Source organism: Opisthocomus hoazin, chromosome 1 (assembly GCF_030867145.1).
Source record: "Opisthocomus hoazin isolate bOpiHoa1 chromosome 1, bOpiHoa1.hap1, whole genome shotgun sequence".
NCBI classification, from domain to species: domain Eukaryota; kingdom Metazoa; phylum Chordata; class Aves; order Opisthocomiformes; family Opisthocomidae; genus Opisthocomus; species Opisthocomus hoazin.
In genome coordinates, this window is record NC_134414.1 from 127,384,835 (window position 1) to 127,409,189 (window position 24,355).

A 24,355-nucleotide genomic window follows, 5' to 3' on the forward strand; every position below is an offset into this window, starting at 1 on the left:
GTAGGTTTCCAGCCATCCAGTGGTGGCCTCCACCATTGTGAGCACATAGCGCTTGCCTTGGCGGGTTTGTGGCAGTGTGATGTAGTCAATCTGCCAAACCTCCCCATATTTATATTTTAGCCATCGTCCTCCATATCACTGAGGCTTTACCCGCTTGGCTTGCTTGATTGCAGCGCATGTCTCACATTCATGTACAACCTGTGCAATAGTGTCCATGGTCAAATCCACCCCTCGGTCACAAGCCCATCTGTATGTCGCGTCTCTTCCTTGGTGGCCCGAGGTGTCATGGGCCCACCGAGCTATAAAGAGTTCACCCTTATGTTGCCAGTCCAGATCCACCTGAGCCACTTCAATCTTAGCAGCCTGATCTACCTGGTGGTTGTTTTGATGTTCTTCAGTGGCCCGACTCTTAGGGACGTGGGCGTCCACGTGACGGACTTTTACAGCCAACTGCTCTAGCCGGGCAGCAATATCTTGCCACAATGGGGCAGCCCAGATAGGTTTGCCTCTGCGCTGCCAGTTGTTCTTCTTCCATTGCTGCAGCCACCCCCACAAGGCATTGGCCACCATCCAAGAGTCAGTGTAAAGATAGAGCACTGGCCACTTCTCTCGACTGGCAATGTCTAAAGCCAGCTGGATGGCTTTCACCTCTGCAAACTGGCTGGACTCACCTTCTCCCTCAGCAGTTTCTGCGACTTGTCGTGTAGGGCTCCATACAGCAGCCTTCCACCTCCGCTGCTTCCCCACAATGCGACAGGACCCATCCGTGAACAGGGCATATTGTTTCTTATCTTCTGGCAGCTGGTTATACAGTGGGGCCTCTTCAGCACGTGTCACCTCCTCCTCTGGCGATGCTCCGAAATCTTTGCCTTCTGGCCAGTCCATGATGACCTCCAGAATTCCTGGGCGACTGGGGTTTCCCATTCGGGCGCGCTGGGTGATCAGAGCGACCCACTTACTCCACGTAGCACCGGTGGCATGATGCGTAGAGGGGACCCTCTCTTTGAACATCCAGCCCAGGACTTCCCCATCCTTCCGCTTTACCCACCAGGTACACCCAGGTCCTTGAGCAAAAGCAATCCCGCGGACGGGCTTGCCTTTGCCCGAGGCAGGACTACATCCAGCCCAGGACGGGCAATCGTGGTGCTAGGAGGAGCTGTGCTTCAGTGCCGACCACTTCTGAAGCAGCTCGAACGCCTTCATATGCTGCCAGAATCTCTTTTTCAGTGGGAGTATAGCGGGCCTCGGATCCTTTGTATCCCCGGCTCCAGAACCCCAGGGGTCGACCTTGAGTCTCCCCTGGTGCTTTCTGCCAGAGACTCCAGGTTGGGCCATTCTCCCCGGCTGCGGTGCAGAGCACGTTTTTAACATCTTGCCCTGACCGGACTGGACCAAGGGCTACGGCATGAACTATCTCCTGTTTAATCTGTTCAAATGCCTGTCGTTGCTCAGGGCCCCATTCAAAATCATTCTTCTTCCGGGTCACATGGTACAGAGGACTTACAATCTGGCTGTAATTTGGGATGTGCATCCTCCAAAAACCCACAACACCCAGGAAGGTCTGTGCTTCCTTTTTGCTGGTTGGTGGAGACATAGCTGCTATTTTGTTGATGACATCCACTGGGATTTGACGGCGCCCATCCTGCCATTTTATTCCCAAAAACTGGGTCTCTTGCACAGGTCCCTTGACTTCACTTCGCTTAATGGCGAAACTGGCTTTCAGAAGGATCTGAACTATTTTCTCCCCTTTCTCGAAAAACTCCTCCGCTGTGTCGCCCCATATAATGATGTCATCGATGTACTGCAGATGTTCTGGGGCTTCACCCTTTTCCAGTGCAGTCTGGATTAGTCCATGGCAAATGGTGGGACTGTGTTTCCACCCCTGGGGCAGTCGATTCCAGGTGTACTGGATGCCCCTCCAGGTGAAAGCAAACTGTGGCCTGCACTCTGCTGCCAAAGGGATGGAGAAGAATGCATTAGCAATGTCAGTTGTAGCATACCACTTGGCTGCCTTTGACTCCAGCTGATATTGAAGTTCTAGCATGTCTGGCACTGCAGCACTCAGCGGTGGTGTGACTTCATTCAGGCCACGGTAGTCTATTGTCAGTCTCCACTCTCCAGTAGATTTTCTCACTGGCCATATGGGACTATTAAAGGGTGAGCGAGTTTTGCTGATCACTCCTTGACTCTCCAGCTGGCGGATCAGCTGATGAATGGGGAGAAGGGAGTCTTGGTTGGTACGATACTGTCGCCGGTGCACCGTTGTGGTCGCGATTGGCACCTGTTGTTCTTCCACCCTCAGCAACCCCACAACGGAAGGATCCTCTGAGAGACCAGGCAAGATGGACAGCTGTTTAATTTCTTCCGTCTCCACAGCAGCTATGCCAAAAGCCCACCGATACCCCTTTGGGTCCTTGAAATAGCCTCTCCTAAGATAGTCTATCCCAAGGATGCACGGAGCCTCGGGGCCAGTTACAATGGGGTGCTTCTGCCACTCCTGCCCAGTGAGGCTCACTTCAGCCTCCAGTACACTCAGCTCTTGGGACCCCCCTGTCACTCCGGAAATGCAAATGGACTCTGACCCTTTGAACTCTGATGGCATTAAAGTACACTGTGCACCAGTGTCCACTAGAGCTTTATACTCTTGTGGATCTGACGTGCCAGGCCACCGAATCCACACCGTCCAATAAACACGGTTGTCCCTTTCCTCCACCTGGCTGGAGGCAGGGCCCCTCTAATCCTCGTCAGAGAATTTGCTGCTCACCTGCTGTAAAAATGACTTGGAGGTCCCCTCCAGAGGATCAGAATCAAGGTCAAACTGTCTACCTGGTCTGGAGAGCTGGCTGCTGGAAACTGGAGCGGCACTTTTCCTAACAGAATCCCCTTTGGTGATTGTTTTACCTTGCAACTCACGGACTCGTGCCTCTAGACTTGAGGTGGGTTTTCCATCCCACTTCCTCATGTCCTCTCCGTGGTCACGCAGGTAAAACCACAGGGTGCCCCGTGGTGTGTAGCCTCTGTACTCTCTCTCCTGAGCAGAGAAACGCTTGCCCCTAATAGCCGAGATGCGGGCCCGCACAGGTGGGGAGTAGGACATATCCTCTTTGAATTGCTGGAACTGTCGGGACAGTTTATTCACAGCTGAGACAAGGGAGGAAGAGAGACTTTCCTCATATTGGCGGAGTCTGACAGCCACCTCATCCACTGTTGGTGCGTCTTTACCTTTCCAGTTTACAACTGCCAGTGAGTTGGCATGTGAGGAGGGTGCGCTCCGCACAAACTTCCTCCACATGGATTGTGAGCACTGGAGTTCATCTGGGTCTGTGGGTACCTGCTCATCGTCTGTGTCACAGTAAACCAGCTCCCGCACAGCCAATTCCCTCAAGTACTGAACACCCCTTTCCATATTGGTCCACTTGCCAGGATAGCATACAAAATCGTCACTGAAGGGTTACCTCTCCCTCACCCCTGAGAGAAGTCTCCTCCAGAGGCTGAGGATTTGTTCCTTTTTCCCAATGGCCTTGTCAATGCCCCCATCCCTGGCCAGGGATCCCAGCTGCTTGGCTTCCTTGCCCTCTAATTCCAAGCTGCTGGCCCTATTATCCCAGCACCGCAGCAGCCAGGTGGCAATGTGCTCGCCTGGGTGGCGGCTGAAATCTTTTCGCATGTCTCACAGCTCGCCCAGGGACAGGGACCGGGTGATGATCTCTGTCTCTATCTCCTGCGATGACCCTGGCTCATCGTCATCCCTCCCAGAGCGATCTGCTCTCTTTGCGTCTTTCTTTAGTTTTACAGGGGTGACTGCTACTGGCACAGGTTGGTCATTGGGCTCAGCCACGCTGCCTGCAGCTGGAGCTGGGGCTGGAGCAGCTGCTGTGCCTGCCAGGGAAACCGAGGCAGACTCTGCAGCGGTGGCAGCGGCGGTGCCAGTCTGGCGGGCTGTGACTGCCTGCTGGGCTGGGGGGCTGCAGGGCCGGCTGGGGGGGCAGCGCCAGTTGCAGCGCCTACCGCTTCGCTTCCCCCCCTTTCCCCTTTAAGGCACTGAACAGTGTTGAACATGGCTCGGTAGGCATGGGCCAGACCCCAGCACATTGTGGTGATCTGTGTCTCTCTGGAGTTCCCAGGGTGGCAGCACACTTTTTAAAGATATTTTACCAGATTGTCCGGATTCTGTATTTGTTCAGGGGTGAGTTTAAAACACACCGGTGGTGCCCACTGCTCTAGACATCTGCCCATGCTGTCCCACACACCCAGCCACTCACAGCTATCCGGCCCCGGGGCAGGTCTCTGCACCATGTTCTTAACGACTTGTTTAACCCTAAACAAAACCTGCAACCCATTCAGGAGGCAGAACAAAAGGAGAGTGCTGGCCTGAGCATCCCACGGGTACTCGAAATTCTCAAAAGCCATTAGGACCAGCCTGAGGCAAAGAGGGGGGGCGAAAGGGTGGGGGAAGGTATCCCCTTCGGATTTCCCCACAGACTGGGTTTGATTATTAACAAAATCTAAGACATAGGATCCGAGGTACGGAAATGACAGCAGTGCCGCATGCAAATACAAGCCTAATTTCATGCACAGTGATGTTATATCATAAGTCGATATCGTACAGTACAGCAAAATCATCATCCTGATCTTTTTTCCCGAGGTAACAAACAGCACGGCCGCAAACACATACAGCAAGTAAGGATTTACGTAGCAGAGATATTTGATCAAAGTCAGAAACATTTTTGCCGGCGACTTTAACACAGTAAATGCGTATAACAAAATTTAAGCAAATCTAAGAAAACAGTTTTAACACCCGCTGCTCAGCCCTGCCGTTATCCCCGCCCCACGCTTGGGCGCCAATTAATGTTTTGGTTTCGGCTGCCGCCGGTAACAAAAGCTCCACGCGGCCGCCCCTCCCCCCGCCGGCGTGCGGAGGAGAATGGAAAGAAAGAGGCAGAAACTGGTGGGTCGGGATAAGGGCAGTTTAACAGAACAACAAACAGAGGGAAACAGGAACAACAACGATACAAATAAGGAAAAAACACAACCACGAACCGTAACGACCCAGACAGCCGCTCTCCCGAAACAGGACCGGCGCTGCGCCCCCCCAAGCCGCGAGAGCGTTCCCGCCGCGCTGCCCCCCCCCCCCCCGGAACCCAGCGTGACGTCACATGGTATGGAATACCGGGCTCTGTTTGGCCAGGTGGGGTCAGCCCCCACCCCCCGGCTGTGCCCCTTCCTGGATTCCGGTGAAAATTAACCCTGTTCTGGCCAAACCCAGGACAACAATCTGCAGACCAGTTCTGAGGATATGTGATTTACTGCTTACCCAGGAAACACTGCTTTTTCATACCTGAGCTAAGAGCACCAATTCATCACAGAAGACAAAACACAGGTGGAGAACAAGAACCCCACATCATCATTAAAAGGCTAATGTTTTGTGCGCAACAAAATCTGCCTGCTTAAGAAATTCTACCAACAACGGATTTAGACATGATTTAGACATACACTGGAAATGCAGAATAAGAAATTCCAGTGGATTCATTTGCTCAGTTAAAACTAGAGATGAAATAATCTCACATGGCATGAAAACACAACATCTTTGCTAGAGAAAGGAGTTGTACCTTTTGCTGCCACAGAACAAGCGACAGAACGAAAATCATCAGGTTTTGTCAAAGAAAACTGGTGCCGAGCCACAGTGTTTCTGTGCAGGCGGATACAGGCGGATCAGTGTTTCTATGCAGGCGGATACCCAGGGCTTTGTGATTTCATACTTACAAGAGCTTGCATTGTCTTACCTTTACATTTCACAGAGTTTCATAAAAGCATTGAGTTTTATCTGAACACACTCCTTCTTAAAGAGTCCTTTAAAAGCCTAAACCAATTACCTCACCATCATCTTCATCTTAACGTTTTCTCATCCTTTCCAGTCTAGAGATTCCATTACGCAAACGTCCACTAATAAAAAGCTTGTACCTCATCCCAGTCCGTACTTAGAATGTTTTTTTTTCCCAATCGTAAGATCCTTTATCATTGTAGATGAGTTTATCTACGCACATTTTGTGCTTCCTTCCTCTCAATCTTTGTTGCCTAAACAGCTCTTCAGTCTAAGGCAAATTATAACAATAATGCTTCCTTTTTCATCAAGGGACATCCTTACATGTATTAAGTCCATTAGGAAAAGAACTAGAAGAGTTCAAGAGCGCTGTAATCTATAAATGAATCAATATTATGTGAGGTTTAAGAGTACTGAGGGTAATCTTTTCAAATTTGATCCAGAAATATCGTCACTCAGTAAATGGTGTTATATGCTTTTAACTGTGCTAATACAGTTTCACCATCATCTTCCTGTCTTGAATGGGAATACAAATACTACAATTAAAGAGCTTTAGCATTTGACCGGCTTGCTTGGCCAAATACATGAGGTATTCTTACACGCTGCAAGTTTAACATCAGTTTTCCCATGGCTAGAATTGCCTACTGGACTGTATATCCCTTCTCCACTTATTTCTGTTGCTACAAAAACCCTACTGATTTCTGATTGTTTCAAAACTCTGAATATTCATGCACTGCGTTATACAAAGCAACACTTTTCCCTCTTTCCTTCAGAAACACCTGTCAAACTAGACATAGCTTCAGCTCTTTCACAGTGCCACAGACTGTCCATCTCAGGTGTGTTTCTAGGCAAGTAGTTTTGCTCCTTAGCAATATATTCTTTGAAGTATGGTGAATCGAACTCTAATGACTCAAAGGACTGCCTGCATTAAGAGCCCCCTCTCCCACTCCTTTTATGAACATCATGCAACAGAGGAATTCCTCTTGAAGCCACCGGAATTCTGCCACTGCTCAACTTCCTCTTGATTCGCCTCAAAACTCAGTTGCCAAGCAGAGACCCCTCTCCCACCAAGCACTGCTCTTTCAGAATGCATGCGAAAAATAGTTCTGAGTAACAGAACAGTGTTTCCATGACAACGATTATTAAAAAAAACTATCCAGACAAAAGCAGTTGCTAAAAAAGCTGATAAAGATGAACCTACAGTCTTTACAGTAAATAAAACTATTTATGCTACCATTTTTCCTTTGTTCCACTTAATATTCCTATGTTTCAGACTTCTGCCTCACTCTTTTCGGGTCATCAGTGAACCAGTTCTTTTCAATTCTTAAGTGATTCACATGAATATATAAATTCGTATCTGCAAATACCAGGATAGAGAAGTTATTATGAGTACTCTGTTACATAGTACTTTTACATGCATGTAGCTTATTATTTAACATTAGCACATAAATGCTAATGTATACGTAAAGCATACAGGCTTCCAAGTCTGAAGGAGTAACTATGAAAGACATTGACTATCCAGTATTATTAGTTGTCTACAATATCCCCTTTCATTGTAAGGCCAACACCCATCTACTCGGATATGGGTAAAATCCAGTTAAATATTGACCACTGGGACACAAACAAGAGAATTTCAGCTTATTCAACTGCATCTGTAATACTTCACAAGATCCAGAAAAAAGCTACTGTGCATGACTTGAACAATAACCGTACAGATGATTGGAAAATTTGCACATTACTTTTAACAACTTAACAGAACCAGTTTAAATTGAACCAATCTGCCTTCAGCCCTGCTATTCTGAGTATGCAGAAGACACGATTTAAGTTCATTCTCCTTTAACTTTACTTTGCACCTTCACGCAGCCTATTATTTCCATTCGGACTGAATTTGATTATCTATTGCTGTTGACAATGCAGTGACATTTCACCTGTCGTTCTTTTCAGTGTAACAAGAAGCTTACATCTGAACTACCTAGACAGCGGCTCACCAGCATACTTGTCATTCATGACTAGACAATGCACTTCAAACTTGGAACACCATTTACGTGGCTGGTAGAGACTTTTAGTCAAACAGGACAAGACATAGTAACAGGCTGCTAACTTGCTGCCTCTACCTCTTCACAGTTATTGAAGTGTTGGGTTACTACACTAAAACAATGCAACCAAGCACTTCCTGGCTAAAGCTCGTACTTTTGACACTGGCTTCTGTAAGATCAAGCAGAAGCTCTTGCCTCAAGCACAACAGAAAGTACATGTTGATTATACGTAATCTAGACAGACTCAGCCTCCAGCTCCAGTTCTTTTCGGTTTTGGAGTTCCACAGAGAAGAAAAGGAGCAGGTACACTACCAATGTTATGCCAACATCCATTACTTTTAAATAAAGCATAGTTAACATCTAGCCTGAAAAAGAACTAGACCTCTCTCCTCCCTTTCCCAAAACAACTTAAAACTGTATTTATCCAGCTTGAGGGAAATGAGTATTCAATTGTCTTCTTAAGGTCTTTATTTACAAAATCTGTTTAGACAAAACATTTTATTATATGTTCAAAAACTACAGTCAGCTTCAGCTTTTCTTAGTTCTTAAGTATGCACTAACAGAAGCCACAGTAAGCAAAACCCAGAAAGAATTCAACGACAGCAGAGTTCAGAAAAGGAAAACAGTAACACATATACTTTATGAATAGCCCTGTAAAGGATAATCGCATTTCCTTTTGTTGTCATTTTGCTACCTTGCAGCACTACAGATGCACAAACAACACAATAGTCCATAATTTCTGATTCAGTAAGCAAGATGATATTTTATCATAATACTTAAAGCACAGGAATGTATTGGCAGAAACATGATTCATGAATATTGCACTTGTTGAGTACTGTAGTGACAGATTACAATCTAATTCTCACTAATACTGAGAAGTGATTAAAATTTTCAATGTAAGCAGAAATCTAAAAATCAGACTGATTTAATAAATACCAAAAAAACCACCCCCACCCCACACTTTAGGGGCTGTAGTCAGGATCCATAGTTTTCACAGACAGACTGCTTTATTATACAAAGTGTAATAATCAAGCCGTGTCCCATGAAGAGGTCCTTTCTGTGTTGCCTGGTGCAAAAGAAGCCTTCTGAATTCACGTGGAGTTTCACAAGCAGCCCAATCCTGTACAAAGCCATGACGTAGCTAAGAAGAGCAGCCCTATCCTTCCTTGCTCCCCACTTACTTTAACTGTCTCATTTACCAGAACTCGCTTTCCAGTGTATCACCTGTATGATCCCGTTGTATCAGACTATACCCACACAAACACTAAATACTGGAAAGGAACTTCATTGCCTATTGATGTCTTGTTTGGACAGCATTATTTTAGACCCCTGAAAGCATACTAAAAATTCAAGTATTTGTCACAGCATTAGTACAGAGTCTTTTGTTACTGATAAATTCAAGAAAAAAGATAAAATTAGAAGTTACATATTTGCAAGCATTTAAAAGTGATTTAGTGATCTTCACCGGGAATCAAAACCATACTTTGGTAAACTAGCCATGCCAAAGCCCAAATTCCAGTATATCCCCACCACTCAAACCTCAGCAGCTTAAAAGAATGACAGTTGTCACTAATAAGGAGGATGATGATGATGTCACTTGTTAAGTTTACCAATTATATTTGTTCCCCCATATGAAGATTGTTTTATAAAGCTATGTATATTCTCTTGACCACCACAGAATTTCAACAATAGCTTTTTCTACTTTAAGTGCAGCAGAGTCTGTCAAACACTACTAAGACACAAAAAAGATCTGTCTATCAGTTTCCTGGCCTTTAAGGATGACTAACATCAAGGACATAACATTCAGGTATCACCTATGTAGGGAAACCTCTTGCTTGTGAGCCACCAATCAAAAGACTGCATACATTACTAGGAAAGCAAAATCAGACTATATTAAGACAATAAAGGAAAGTTAACACTTTTCCTACCTCAATTTAAGATGTATATAACCACTTACTCACCTGAAGCATAGCTTCTTTCTGTGGCCCAGGGAACGCTCTCTCCTCGCATGAGGATGGTTTGTGAGTGGGTGGAAGATCAATCCTGTAGTAAAGAAAGAATGAAACATACCATGCTTGTAAAATCCAAATGAATGGTCAGATTTTATTTATTTTAGCTGCCAAACCACCCAACATCCAGGGACACACACCTTTCAGTCAGCAATGACCCACATATGAAATACTATAAAGTTAACACATCTATCACTGGCAATAGTTCAGCCACACACTTAATGTAGAAAAGCACCACGTATTATTTGCTATTTATTCTATAAGGTGCTAAGTAGACTGAACTCTCCCTCACTCCCCCACCCAAACTAAGCATTAGAGACTATTGGCATCTATCATCATTTCTATGTTACGCGATATAGCTTGAGCAACATTTACTACCACAGCCTGTCTTTTAAAAGCCTTTGAGAAAGCCTTACAATCAATTATTCCATGCAAGACTTCTCTATTGTAACTTTCTCAGTGAAAGCAAATTGTTATAGAGGAATTAAAATGTTTAAGACTACTCATATAAATATGCCTCAGCTACAGCATTTAAGAGAAAAAACAACAAGAAAACAGTATTTCTAACCATATTAGAAATTAGTCAGTTGTAGGAAAACACTTGACCCATCTTGCTAGCTCAAGAGATTCAAATGCTGAAATTGTTTTATGCTAAACACTTATTTTACTCCTCAGTAAGTATATACAGACATGACAGACATTTTTACTTCATTTTTACTTCTCATTCAGTTTGAAGTGTTAACTGAATATTGTATGTGTGAAAAGACTTGTATTTAGAGATATTCAAAGTCATCATCTCATTTTAGGCACGATCCAAACAGGCTCTAGATACCATCCACTTAAAATCGGCAATATCTTTTCAGACTTTTGTTTGCTTGTTTTTGTTTAACCATATTCGATGCTTAAAATGTAAACCACATGCATGCACCAGAGACTTGAAGAAATAACTAAGATTCCAGAGAGCACATTAGATCAGTCATTTCTAAGCACACACCTGTGGGTGCTTGCTTCATTTTACACAAATCTTAGTGGACCTTCACTTATCCACACTATGATTTGCTCTTGTTTAGAGCTACAGTTATGATAAACTAGTAGTCTGTGGCATCAGTCAATATGGACCTCTCCCCTGCCCTCCAGTTCAACCAGTGAGCCATTTTATTTAAAAAACACCCAAAACTTCTGAAGAGACAAGGAACTATATTACCTCTGAAGTCATTCTTAGCTTCTTCATTTCTTTTTTAGAAATGCAAGTGATTTTACATTTGTCTACTCTGAAAATATAGCCCTGAAATTACAATAACTGAACAGCTGCTAAGGCAACTTAGACATCTAAATTCCTGTATAGAACAATCGCTTTCTGAATATTGCTTTCAACTAAATTAAAAAATCCAGCACATACTCACACTTTGTCAAGGTAGGAGGGCCTTTTTTTCCTTGGGGTCAGCAGCACTGTCACAAAGATGGTAATGATAAAAAGAGCAAGGACTGCTCCAATCACAGCCCCTGCTACAGCAACAGAAGATGTCTGCTTAAATGGCACATCTGCAATGTGATAGCACAGATTACACCTTTCAGAAGTTCACACGCTTTCAATACTCAGATAAGCTATTCCGGCACTGCCATTAGAAATCTTTCTTCTTTCCATGACCAAACAGAAAGCCTTGGGATGCACTAGCATTCTTGCAGTACTGGCTCTGGTCATCCAATCAAAAAACTGGTTGAGGTAGATCATGAATCATTAATGTGATTTCCAAAATTTCATGAACTACTTTTAATACATACTAGCTGCATGCTTTCATTTTCAATTTCAAGGCAAGATGAAGTTACAGAACACATGCTTTGCACTTACAAGAGCAAATGAGGTGTTAATTCAAAGAGCTAGACAACTATGGCTTTATTGGCCATCTTTAATGCCACTGAAGGCTGCAACAATTCAATATGATGAATCTCAAGGTCTCAAACTTGCACCAACAGGCTTATCAAGAAGTTGCACCATTGGAATAATTTACATTAGCTTCATTAAAACTTCTACCTGTAAAACGTGAGTAGCATACAGAAATAATGCTCTAATCTACATCGATTACTGGACCAGAACGATAATAGCAAAGTTTAAAAATAACACACCTCTATACTTGTAACATATTTCTAGTCCATTTTACTTCAGGTGTTTTCCTTCAGAAATAATCATACACTGAACTTCTCCAAACACCACACAACCATCCTCTATTTAATCTCTCACCAGGGGAAATTTTAGGAGCCCTTTCAGCTATATATTCTGTTCACAAGTCAAAACCTCAAAACTATGACATGTGTTTTATTGATTATTCATAATTCTCATGTTGTTCTGCCTATATGCTAGAAAGCTGGACAAAGTAATCAATCATTCTCATCCCTCCTTTTCAAAGGAAAAACAAACAACAAACCAAACCACCTTATTTTCAACCTGATAAAGGAATTCCTGTCCTCTCACTGTATACGAAAGACCTAACAGCAATACTCCCCTGGGATCACTCACAGCTACTTTTAAATAGCTTGAACAAAACAGAAATAACAATTTTGTGACTTCCTTAAAGTTAAGGGATAAAGTCATACATTAACAACTTGCAGGAAGCTAATTCACTCCAGAAGATTAATGTAACATATCACCTTAATTGATCATTGTTCTATTTTACAAAACAATTGTCTTGGCATAAGCTCCATTGGTCTGTCAGATACTAGCCTATATACAGAAGCACCATAATTGCCATTTTCTCCTGAAGAATGTGCACTTGAATCAGTGGAAAGTCCACTTAACCACTGCACTTTAATTGGCTTCAGTTTAGTTTACACTGGATGCCCTCTTGTTTACATGGAAAAGTTGCAGGTAACTAAAATAGACTGTTAGGTCCAGAATTCATGATGAAGCTCCGGTCTTGTGATTACGACCTCGCTAGAAGAGTTTCTTGATTATTTCTTACTGTACTAATTTTACAGTGACTTTTTATTTTCTGGTAAAATGTGCTATAATGTTGAAACATCACAAGTATTATACTTCCAATGAAAGTTGAGCTACTGAATCCCGTTTTGGGTGAGATGACAACAGCCACCATTTACCTCTGAACACCAGGAAAAAATAGCAATATCCCAGCAAATGAAACAACATACAGGAACTGAAGTGCGATTACCACAGAGCTCACTTAATTTGGTTTTTTAAATTGCTTTGGCAAAAAAGCAAGCACAAAAACTCTCTCATTCTAACCAGAGGAATGATCAGAAATCCAGACTACTGTGCCAAGCTGAACAAGCCAGATGGATGGCACAGTATGGATGGTGCCAGCTACACAGCATTTTAACCATCAGTTGGTCAGAAATAGATGGGAAATAATTTACTCTGAGAAATATGGTTAAAGCAGAGCTACAGCAACTAAAAGCAGAAAAAAATAAGAGAAGTTGTGGGGTTTTTGGTGTTTTTTTTAAAGAATGTGAATCTTAGACAGCGTCAGCTGTGCTTGAAGTGCAACTGTTCGGACAGCAGCTCTCCCTTATTTATCATTCTCAAGGTTCATACATTGTAAAGTAGATCCTAGAGATACTTGTTTTATAAGCTTAGGGTCTTCAAGAGGAAATGCCAAAACACCCATCTTAACCTAAATACTTTGTTTCCTTCTACCCAGCCTCTGGTTTTATTTTGCTTTTCCATCTTCTATTTTAAGTATATATTTGTCAAACATTTTTGAACACTACCTATGTTTCAGAACATTAACAAAAAGTTTATTCACACAACAGCCATTTGTACTTACAATCAATTCTTTTTACAATAGACATAACGTACAAAACATTGCAACACGCGTAAGCCCTATCCCTATTATCAACTTCAAAACCAAAACATTTCAACTTCTTAACCCATAAGGAATTAAATATATATTTTTCTAAAAATCAAAACCAAAAACCCACAGAGACACAAGCAAGATATCCCATGTGGAGAACAGGTTTATGGTTCTGTTTATTTCCAAGTAACACCATCTTTTAAAGATGATCTATCAAGTATTTTTTATTTGAAGAGAGGTATGATCTCTATTCCAGAAATAATTTGGACCAGAACCTTCTGCTAGAAATTCAACTTCTTTCTTTGCCTTTGCACTCAAACTACAGATACACACAATATCATTTGCTGTTCTTGAGACTTTGGTCAATTACGTATCAGTACTCCATTAACCCAAACATGAACTTAAGTTTTTTAGGGATGATTTTCATTTGTATTTCAAATAAAGCTGTTGTCCTAATCTTTCTTCAAGACATGCAGTCATATGCCATCAGTGTATTGTCTACAGCGCTCCACATAACTATTTTTGTGAAGCTCTAAATGCTGTAAGCTACCAAAGATCATGAGGATAGAAAAGAACTTCCAGCACGAATGCTCATGAAGCAGCTATAATCACACAGCCTATTTCATTTTAAAGGTAGCAGAGATTTTTCCCTTTTCACGTTTCAAATCCTAATAGCCTCATCAGTTTCATTTTCTTGAGCTAAACACTTAAATAGCACTTCAAAGAATATACTATTTAAATGATTAATTTATCATTGTTCTGCAATTTCATTCCTCCCTACATGATCAGCAGAATTAGTGTGGTAAGCCTGCTCAAGACAAAGTAGAAGTACTTCAGATGTCAAATGAGATGTTCTACATACAATGTCATTTTTAAGAACAAGAACATGAACGTGTTGTTAAATCAGTAACAATTATTTGCAGGAAAAATGAATCCACTGCGGTATAAAGACTGCACATTTTATCTAAACTCCTGTTTCATAGATTCTGTAGTTTCACCATCGGAGAGTGTGTTTTCACTACATGAAGTAGCAATGCAAGTGTCCACTTCCCTACTAATAACCTGAAATCCTAGTTACTCTCTTCAAAGCAAGCATTGTAACTTATTCAGAAGCAGCGTAAAACCGCTGTTTTAACTTCTGGTCATAAAAATTCTAGCAAATGCTTTGACACCTCTTAGCAAGCTTAATGTTTATTGGCACCCAGGAAAAGAAGCAAGTTCGCTTTAGCCTCCAGCTTCAAAATCTATTACAATTTTTTTCCTAGTTGTGTCCAATTCTCTAACTTTCAAATTCAATGTCAAGATTCCCAAAGACTCAAAAACGGGTCTCAAATTGCACCCTGTGTACTTGCAAAAAGAAGCTTGTATTCATTAATTAGTTCTGACATCCTGCCAATTACAAGCCTAACAAAGTATCTTACTGTATGTATGTATACACACACTAGCATAAGCTTTAGAAATTCATGACTAAAAAACAATTTCTCATCTTATTCAAAGACAAGCCTTTGACCTGTTTACACAGTTACTCCTCAACATCTTGTTTATAAGTTACTTTCAGTGCAATGACTTCTTAAGTACATAGTTACAAGAAGGCTCATTAAAACGCTAAGAGGTATTCATTTTTGTGCAGAAAAAAAACTAAAAATAAAGCTTTGATTCTGCTGTAACTCATTTTAACTGGTAAAGTATTTGCTATACAGAAGCATTAAGTTTACCATGGATGCTATCTAGGTTGGAGTAATTCACTTAATTTGCAAAGTGAATGCCTCAAGAGATTATATTTGATCATTGCTTTAGATAAACAAGTTCTCAAATCAGAAAGCTAAGACAGCCACTTTTTATTCTTTAACAATTTTGAATGGCAACTTTAATTTAGCCTTTTTTACCTCTGACATAGACCAATATAAGCACTCTGCATCAAAACTCAAATCTTAAACAGTAGTACAGCATTGGGAAAAAAAAGCAGCTCAAATACATTTTCCCAGATTCAGTATTTCCATTTGTCAAGTCATAATAAAAACCCTTGAAAAAAAATCAGTTTCAAATAGTTTATTCTTCTTCTTGTATAAGTATAAACAATCTGCAAGTGATCAACCAGTGAAATGAACTGTAGGTACATGTTTAGTTTCTGGTTGTTACTACACATACCACTCCCTCCGAGATATTACCGAGCCATCTATGTGAGAAACAAAGTCTTCTTCATTGTCATCATAACATTCATCACGCATATACTTCATTCCCAGTGTTCCACCTTCATAGTAATCCATTGGTCTTTCATAACGTTCCTGGTACATGTTAATATTGTCTATATTGTTCCACTCTTGTTTTTCAGGGTCTTCTAAATAATCTTTAGATATTAAGCTGTTCATTGGATGCTTTATTTCTTTTTTTATACTGTCAGGGTAAGAATCCACATCATCTGACTGAAGAACATCTATTTGAGACTCCTTTTGCATATCTGATGGTGGAATGTAGCTCTTAGCAAAGTAGTCACCACGGAACGTCCGTCTTCTCCTATAGCAGATAATTCCAACCAGAACAGTGCCAAGTATGAGGAAGAACGCCCCACCCACTGCACTACTGATGACGGTACCCCAAGTGTCTTCCTGCATTGCTGGCAAGGTTGATGTTGGGAAATCTATTATTCTAGGTTCTGTTGCTAAACCTGCGATGCCATCAGTCGAAGAATGCCAGGGAACCGTGGGCAGTCGAGTGGTAGTAGTAGGAGGATCTAATGGAAAGAGCAAAGAAGTAGACAAGACACAGAAAAGGCACAGAATGTCAATGCAAGCTAAATCAGTTAAGGGTTTATAAGAAAGCAAAGTTGATGGATATGTTCTACAAGAATAGTTTTTCATTCTCAAGTTCATAAAAGTCTTATGCTTTTCACAGCTTTGAACTAGCTTCATTAAGCGTGATTTTGAGCTACGCTGCAGCAGGACAGGAAGTATGAGGAGAAAATAAGATAAAAATAAATTTTAAGTAGACATCTTGCCATTCTCAAAGTAAGGAGATGCAGCTTTTCTGCTCAGATGTTCACTGCTCATAGTTCATTATTTACCTCCCCCATGGAAGCATGTTGTCTATTAGGAAAAACTCAGGCATTCCTCTGTCTTTCCAGCCAGCAGTTAGGAATACTGTATCAAATTCATTAATTACGCCATGGAGTCAATTATTCCACATTAAATTCCCCACTTCTGAAATTGTTCAGGGCACTGAGTATAAGAATGAAAAACTATGAGTTGTGTGCTCAGTCAGAAGCACAAGAACTACTGATTTTCAAGCTGTTCTCTCCAAAAACATTTGCTGCATTAATACAAATTACTCAGCTTCACCTTGGGATTAGTGAAAGAAGCATAGTTAAAAATGGTATGTATTAATCTCATAATAACACTTACGTTGAGCAAGGAGCTTTCAGGATTTTAAAATAAAAAACCTGAAACATTTGAAATGAAAGGATTTCTATGCATTCCTCCTAAAAGCAATTTGGTCCTTCATGAACGAAGAAATTCCCATATTCATTCCACAGTATAAAATAACAGCTGATTTCATGTCATGTTATACAAGTAAACAACAGATAGCCAGATACCAAGGTTCTCCAGCACTCAGCTTTTTCCTTTGTTCTTTAGGTCTACTGGAGATGTATGCATCTGTATTGAAGACAAGGTTGCAAGTGATGGGCTGATGACACTGAGAAAGCCTCCTGAGATTATCCCAGTCAATTACAATGTTACATGCAACTCCAATTTGTACTTCTGTGCCACACTGAATAAAACCGGCTGTTTGCCTTGCCCAATGCAAGGTAATTTCAAAATCAGTAAAGCAAACACTAAACGCATTATTATATCTTGAATCTTTTAGAAAGAATATTACATGGACAGCCAAGTAGCTCATTATGTCATGTTATTTAGTTAAAGCCCATAAGCAAGACTCATGGAACTACTACTACATATTACTAAGGCACCCTAAATTTACCACCACAAAAAGTAAGATGAGATAGAACCGGAGATTTGTCAAGCTTCCAGTTATCTGATATATCATAACTCTGACGATTCATAAAGGACTTCATCTTACTACTCAAAGACAGTCATACAATTCTCTCACACTAGACAGAATTGCCACATTTGTCATGATCACAACAAATCATATTTCAGACTGCACCTCACTCCTGAACGCAACATTTTAAGCTCGACATAAGTAAAGTTTCACCCAGATTTTCAAAGCATGTAATCATATTACTTGACTATGTAGAAGCAGTGATTTGTTAGGGAGCTATCTATACATGAAATGAATTTGACAAAAGACAGGAAACTGAACAAGGAAGATGCACTACCAAAATGAACAAGCAGTATTCAGATCATGATTTTAGTAAAAACTGATTTAAAGTGAGTTTAATAGTTTAACAAAGTAGTAGAGATTAAGGAATCCAAGTTTACCAGGGTTCCCACGTCCCACAAATCCATAGGTCAAGAATTCAAACCCCTCTTCCTTGAAAATATATTTGCTTTAGACACAAGATTTGATAGCTTAAAATACAATTTCAGACATTACCAGCAATATCTTCAAGGCTATATATACTTATTAAACTGTCTTTCTATTTGTTTATATATTTCCCTCTGATACAGCGATCTTAAGTCTCATCCTCTGCATCCACAATATAAAATACACATTCACAAGTACATAATATTTGCATTATGGCGAGTTTAACCATCACATGTGAAATAAAGTGGCAATTACACCTTAATATTAATGTATTAAAATACTAGTGTCTTACAATCTCAAAATTTTTGTCTCATCCATCAGTTGTCAGGTTGCCCAGCTGCATTATCTACAAGCACTAGTTAACATTAATTTTGAATACACTGCAAATGTAGTATCAATTCAGCATTTGTTTATATGTATTCCTAGAACACATAACTAGGAATACTTCTACTGCAGATTTCCATCAGTACCTTTCACTATTGAAGAACGACAACATTAAAATCATCCCTCCTTGTTTATGAAGTCGACTACAACTAAGAAGAACATGTGAAGTTAACTTCTGATGTCACCCAGAGCTTTCTGAATGTAAAACTAGATTGGTTTTGGTTTTTGGTTCCATCCATCCCCGCTTCCTGCACCAAGCAAGTTTCCCAACTAGAAAACCACATTAAGACCAGGAATGCCAGAATTCCTTACCTCTACTCCATAACATTTTGCTTGGAAATCACATCTCAAATGTTATCTCCAAATTAGAAAATGCCAGTCTTGTCTGTTGGTATGACCAAAGCTGTTTAATTACATTTCACACCATCACCGATACCTGTTCGAGTTCTTAATGCTTTCCACAAAACATTAAGCACATCAGTTTAATCTGATGTTGTTTCAAATTGCACTTTATTCAAAAGCATCAATTTCCTACTGGTTATTTTCTTTACCATTTTACTCATGAACCAATGTTTAACAGTTCTCCTCTCTTTCACTGATGTAGGCTTGTGTTGCACAAACCACAACATACCAAACTATTCCTGCTGGCCAGGGAGCTGCAAGAGGCAGAAATTCTGAAAAAATTTGGGTTTAGTTTAAATGCATCTTGATTTACGTTTTTGTCTCAGTATATTCTGGGCCCTGTTCCAGTCCTTTATTACATACACCTTGCAGTAAGGATAAGCGAAGACCCACAGACAATTTCTTCTACTATTACATAGCTACTATCTTCATTAAAATAGAATAGGAGACATAACTGAAGAAAGGAAAAGCCTATTTTCTGGTATGAAAGAGTAAACCCATCAGTTCTGTCCACACATAAGTAGAAGTCAAGTTTTCCTAGTTTGCTTCAAAGCTTTTGATAGTTTTCTACAAAGAAAAACAAGATTTGTTCTTTACTTCAGATGAAGCTCTAACACCTTCTCAAACAAAGCACCGTGGTCCTTATACAGTATGCTTAGTTTTCCCTCTGTTACTTATTTTCCAGATGTTTCCCATGAAAGTTGGTACCAACTTTGAACAGCTTCAGTCTACTATTTTTATTTTTTCCTTAAATAACTACTCTTGACACACTTCTCCAAGCTTTTGCAATACAAGCAACCTACCTTGGACAGATGCATTTCTACTACTAAGTTTAGTAGAAACATCTAACTACATGATATGTCTCATATCCCCAAACACTACACTTTCTCCCCTCAATCTCCCTGCAGTGCATCTTTGTTTAAGTGTCCAGGACCCACCTTCATTTCTGTGGAAATTCAAAGTCAACAGAAGCCAAGCGTCAGAAAGTTGAACGGGCAAAGAGATGGATAGGTTACCCTTAGAACCAGACCATTAGGCTTCAACATCTTAGGTTAAATCCTGTCTTGGTATCAACAAGCACACAGTTGTAAAAGTCAACTAGAGAACACACTATTTTTAAATTACAAACCATTTTGGATGTAGCCTACTATGAAGTCTTTCAGGAACAACCAGCTCTATATAATATAGAAGAAGAAAATTCGATACTGGAACACATCTCCTTTGACTAAAATTTGTCACTTAAGCATTACAGAAACATAGCTTTGGAAGGAAAGGTACCTTGGCTAGTTGTTGTGCATGAATACAGATAATTGAACATTTTGGCACCTCTTTAAGACACAATGGGACAACTATTATCATTAACATAACCAAACTTGCAAGTAATATTTAGGAACAATGTTGAAAGTTCAAAGCCTGCTTTACGAGGCAGCACGCAAGTTAGCAGTTTTGATATCCTGGGACCTCTCTTTCTATACAGCAGAAAAAAGCAACTTGTCCCCTCTTCCCCCTCCCCAACATCCCTTCTAATATATACTTTAGAAAATACAAGAGCATCTGTGTGGTGGGTTGACCTTGGGTGGACACCACATGCCCAAACTGTTCTATCACTCCCGCTCCACAGTTGGGGGGGGGGGAGCAGGGAAGAGCAGAAACATGATGAAAGGCTCATGGGTTGAGAGAAGGACAGGGAGATCACTCAGCAATTGCCAACCTGGGCAAAACAGACTCGATTTGCGGAAATTAATTTATCACCAATCACATCAGAGTAGGGTAATGAGAAACAAAAACTAAATCTTCCTTCCCTTCATGCCTCCCGTCTTCCCAGGCTGAACTTCACTCCAATTTCTCCATCTTCTTTGGCCCCAAGCAGTGCAGGGTGACAGGGAATGGGGGCTGTGATCAGTTCATCACACGTTATCTCTGCCACTCCTTCATCCTCACACTCTTCCCCTACTCCAGTGTGGGGTCCCACTCACAGGAGACAGTCCTCCAACGAACTTCTCCAATGTGAGTCCTTCACAAAGGCTGCAGTTCTTCACAAACTGCTCCAGCGTGGGTCCTTTCCATGTACCCTTTCCACAGGGCGAAGTCCTTCAGGAACAGGCTTCTTTAGCATGGGTCCCCCTCTCCATGGGGTCACAAGAACTGCCAGCAAACCTGCTACAGCGTGGACTCCTTTATTCACAGGGTCACAGGTCCTGCCAGGAGCCTGCTCCAGCACAGGCTTCCCGTGAGGTCATGGCCTTCTTTGGGCATCCAACTGCTCTGGCGTGGGGTCCTCCATGGGCTATGGGCTGCAAGGGGACAGCCCGCCTCACCATGGTCTTCTCCATGGGCTGCAGGGGAATCTCTGCTCTGGCACCTGGACCACCTCCTCTTCCTCCCTTCTTCACTAACCTTGGCATCTGCAGAGTTGTTTCTCTTGCATACTCTCACTCCTCTCCTTTGGCTGCTGTTGGGCAGCAGTTTTTTCTCGTTCTTAAATATGTTATCACAGAGGCACTACCACCCACAGAGGTGCTACTGCCATCACTGATGGGCTTGGCCTTAGCCAGCAGCGGGGTCCATCTTGGAGCCAGCTGGCATTGGCTCAATCAGCCATGGGGGAAGCTTTTGGCAGCTTCTCAGAAGCCACCCCTGTAGCCCCCTTGCTACCAAAACCCTGCCACGCAAACCGAATACAGTCTGCATTCACAATGCTTTCTCAGGAAAGAGTCTATATAGGAACAAAAGCAAAAACGATGATCAGCCTCTGGTATGCTAACCCCGACAATACTCACTCTACAAGAAGGTGACTCTGTACTAATAAGTCACATGTTCCTAGAATTGCTAAGATTGCTGGCTAATAAAGGCTAGCTTTCCTTCTAACTAAAAGTAGTCTCTTCCAAAGACAGTCATTTCAAAACATGACAGAGGAAGCAAATATGTTCCTGTGTGAACTTGAGTGTTGTAGGTCACCTCTCTCTTGCAAACGGAGGGAGCGAAAGCCTCAGTAAACAGTGTGAAGGTGAAGGGACCAAGCCAAGAAAATCAAGTTCAATTCTTTATGTAAAAACCAGTAAATCTACATTACAAGCTCAGGTACTTAACACATCAAGCTGACAGCTTGGTCTGGAAAACCTGTTGCTGTAGGACCAAGTCAGGAACTTCAACAACATATGATCACCTCTCAACACCATGAGAAGGCATGACTTGCTTTTGCTGGACAACTATGTAAAGTTTAACTTTGCATCACTGAACAATTAAGAAACAGTGAAGATAATCTGCGCCTCAAAGCCAACAACAAAGTAGTGCATTTTTTGCACAGCTTTTGAACTCAATAGTTATTTTTTCTAGCAGTTAAAAAGCCTTACAACTACCAGCATCATGACAGTTCAGAAACACTAACTTCATAAATCCTTTTCAACAGCTTCATAATCAAAATTTGAAAAACAGCAGCTTTGTCTGCTGTTTTTAAAATTTCACTAAGTTTTTTGCCAAGTTTTATACAGTGGAAAACAGCCAAGATCAAAAAATAACTTAATTAAACAATTGCTCTACTATCTACTACAGCACAGCAGTGCCATCTTCACCATTACTAGGTATCTGCTCAGTTAAGTCAAGTATTAATGTGGTAAGCAGTTTGGCTTGAAGTTTACGACTCCAGTCTTACCTTCTGTAGTCTTGACATCAGTCTATTTCCTCTGCAGAGTAACCCAAATGACTGTTCTTTAAGACGGACACTTTTGCTATTTCAGACTCACCCATTCTGCATCATTTTAAGGGCATTTCAGTTATTTAAAGAGCCAGTCACACTGTGAAGTTATTCTTAGAGTTACAATAAATCTGGCTTAACATTATTTTCTGAAAACAATACAGGTACTATACTTAATGATTGCCTCATCCCTCATTTTAATCAAGTCTCCTATATACTAGAAGTTAATACACAGTGCTTTTAATCAGTTTGGTATAATCTTCTCTAAGGTATCTACAGCAGAGTGCTGGATACTTCTGTCAGCGTTAAACTGAGGAGTACGACTTGCCTGAGCATTCGTTGTAGTGACATGACACCAGATTTATTCTAAGCTGCCTAAAAATCATCTGTATTTTCTTAGCTGTTGGTCACACTACACACTCCAAGATTAACATGAAGTGTTTAAAAACCGAAATTAATGTCATCTAAAGTATTTGGGTCTTTTGGTGCACATAACTTGTTAGAACCATGACCCTGTACAATCTCTATGTAGTTAAGGTTCAGTTTTGGCATTCCCTAAAAACAGCTAAGTTTTGCTGTTTGCAATGAAGGTACAGCAGCAAAGTTGCTGAACAAAGCTGAAGAGCAGCACACATGTAAATGGTATCAAACAGTCCACCCCAAAGACCAAGTGCTGCAGCTTAACTATTTCTGCTGTAATAATCTAGTTTAAGCTGCATTTGCCATGGGCTAGAACATAAGCCATCGCTATAGTTCAACTAGCATGTATATCTAGTCTGCTTTTTCAAAAAAATTTATTAATTTTAGGAAGCATCATAGAAGAATTCATAGTTAGCCATTTTACTCTGTTAGCCGCATTCATAATTTGAATAATAGCCTTGTATTTCATGCATGACAGTCATCTTAAAAAGCAAGAGTCTACTTAAAACAGATCACATTCATAGAAGTAACAACTTGAGAAGTGGTGGACTTGAAAAACAACTTTCCCCCTCCTTACAGTTAGAATAGGTCTCAAGACAGAGCTATAAGAAAATAAGAGTACTGTTAAAGTCTATTTGAAAGTTACATTCCAGGACAATGCGACGTCCTATTTAATGACACTATTCGAATTTTTGTATGACTTGATACTTCTTGCAATGTGAGTGTTCATAACTATTTTGAGACTGTTAGAGCCGTGAGTTCTTCCCATGAAGGAAGCATTAGAACCAAGAACCCAAAAGTAACTTCTCAGAAGTGACTTTCATAATAATTTACAGCACTTAAGTCTTTTAATAGCTAGAATTCTATATAATTTTTAAAGTTCTGTTTACAAATAATTCCACAGTCTCCAAGTACTTAGAAGTTCCCAGTTAACTAGCTCATAAACTAGTCAGTTATTTAGAACTTACTAGTTTTCCACAATTGGCTGCAGACTGGTTATGTCAGACTGCAACACCATCCCCTTTTCTAAGGGGGCAGATAACTACCAAATACAAATTGTGATAGATGTGGCTTCAGATGTCCTGTACCTTCAGTTTCAGTCTTAAGTTTTCATTGTCACCTCTACCCTTAAGTGTTCATATTAAGTTTTAAGTTATTACAAAGAAGTTGTCTCTGTTTCTTTTCATTTAGTCTGTAACTAGCCAACATGCACTCTGATGCTTATTTCACACTGTGGAATAACTAATGTCAAGAACTTACTGAAGAGCAGAAATACCATACAACATAATGAAGTTCTAATT

General features: G+C 41.1%; 1 protein-coding gene across 2 annotated transcripts in view; it reads right to left on the bottom strand.

Annotated features, from left to right (window-relative positions):
• NECTIN3 (nectin cell adhesion molecule 3) overlaps window positions 1-24,355 on the bottom strand; it is a 70,934-nt gene that overhangs the window by 9,260 nt on the left and 37,319 nt on the right. Inside the window, exons 6-7 of one of the 2 annotated variants that reach the window (XM_075435203.1) lie at window positions 11,270-11,408; window positions 9,819-9,900 (exon numbers count right to left, since the gene is read on the bottom strand). In XM_075435203.1, coding sequence (XP_075291318.1) covers window positions 9,819-9,900; window positions 11,270-11,408 — 221 coding nt within the window. Of the gene's footprint in view, window positions 1-9,818; window positions 9,901-11,269; window positions 11,409-15,706; window positions 16,404-24,355 lie in introns of those variants that run through there. The other variant, XM_075435197.1, reaches the window with a different exon arrangement.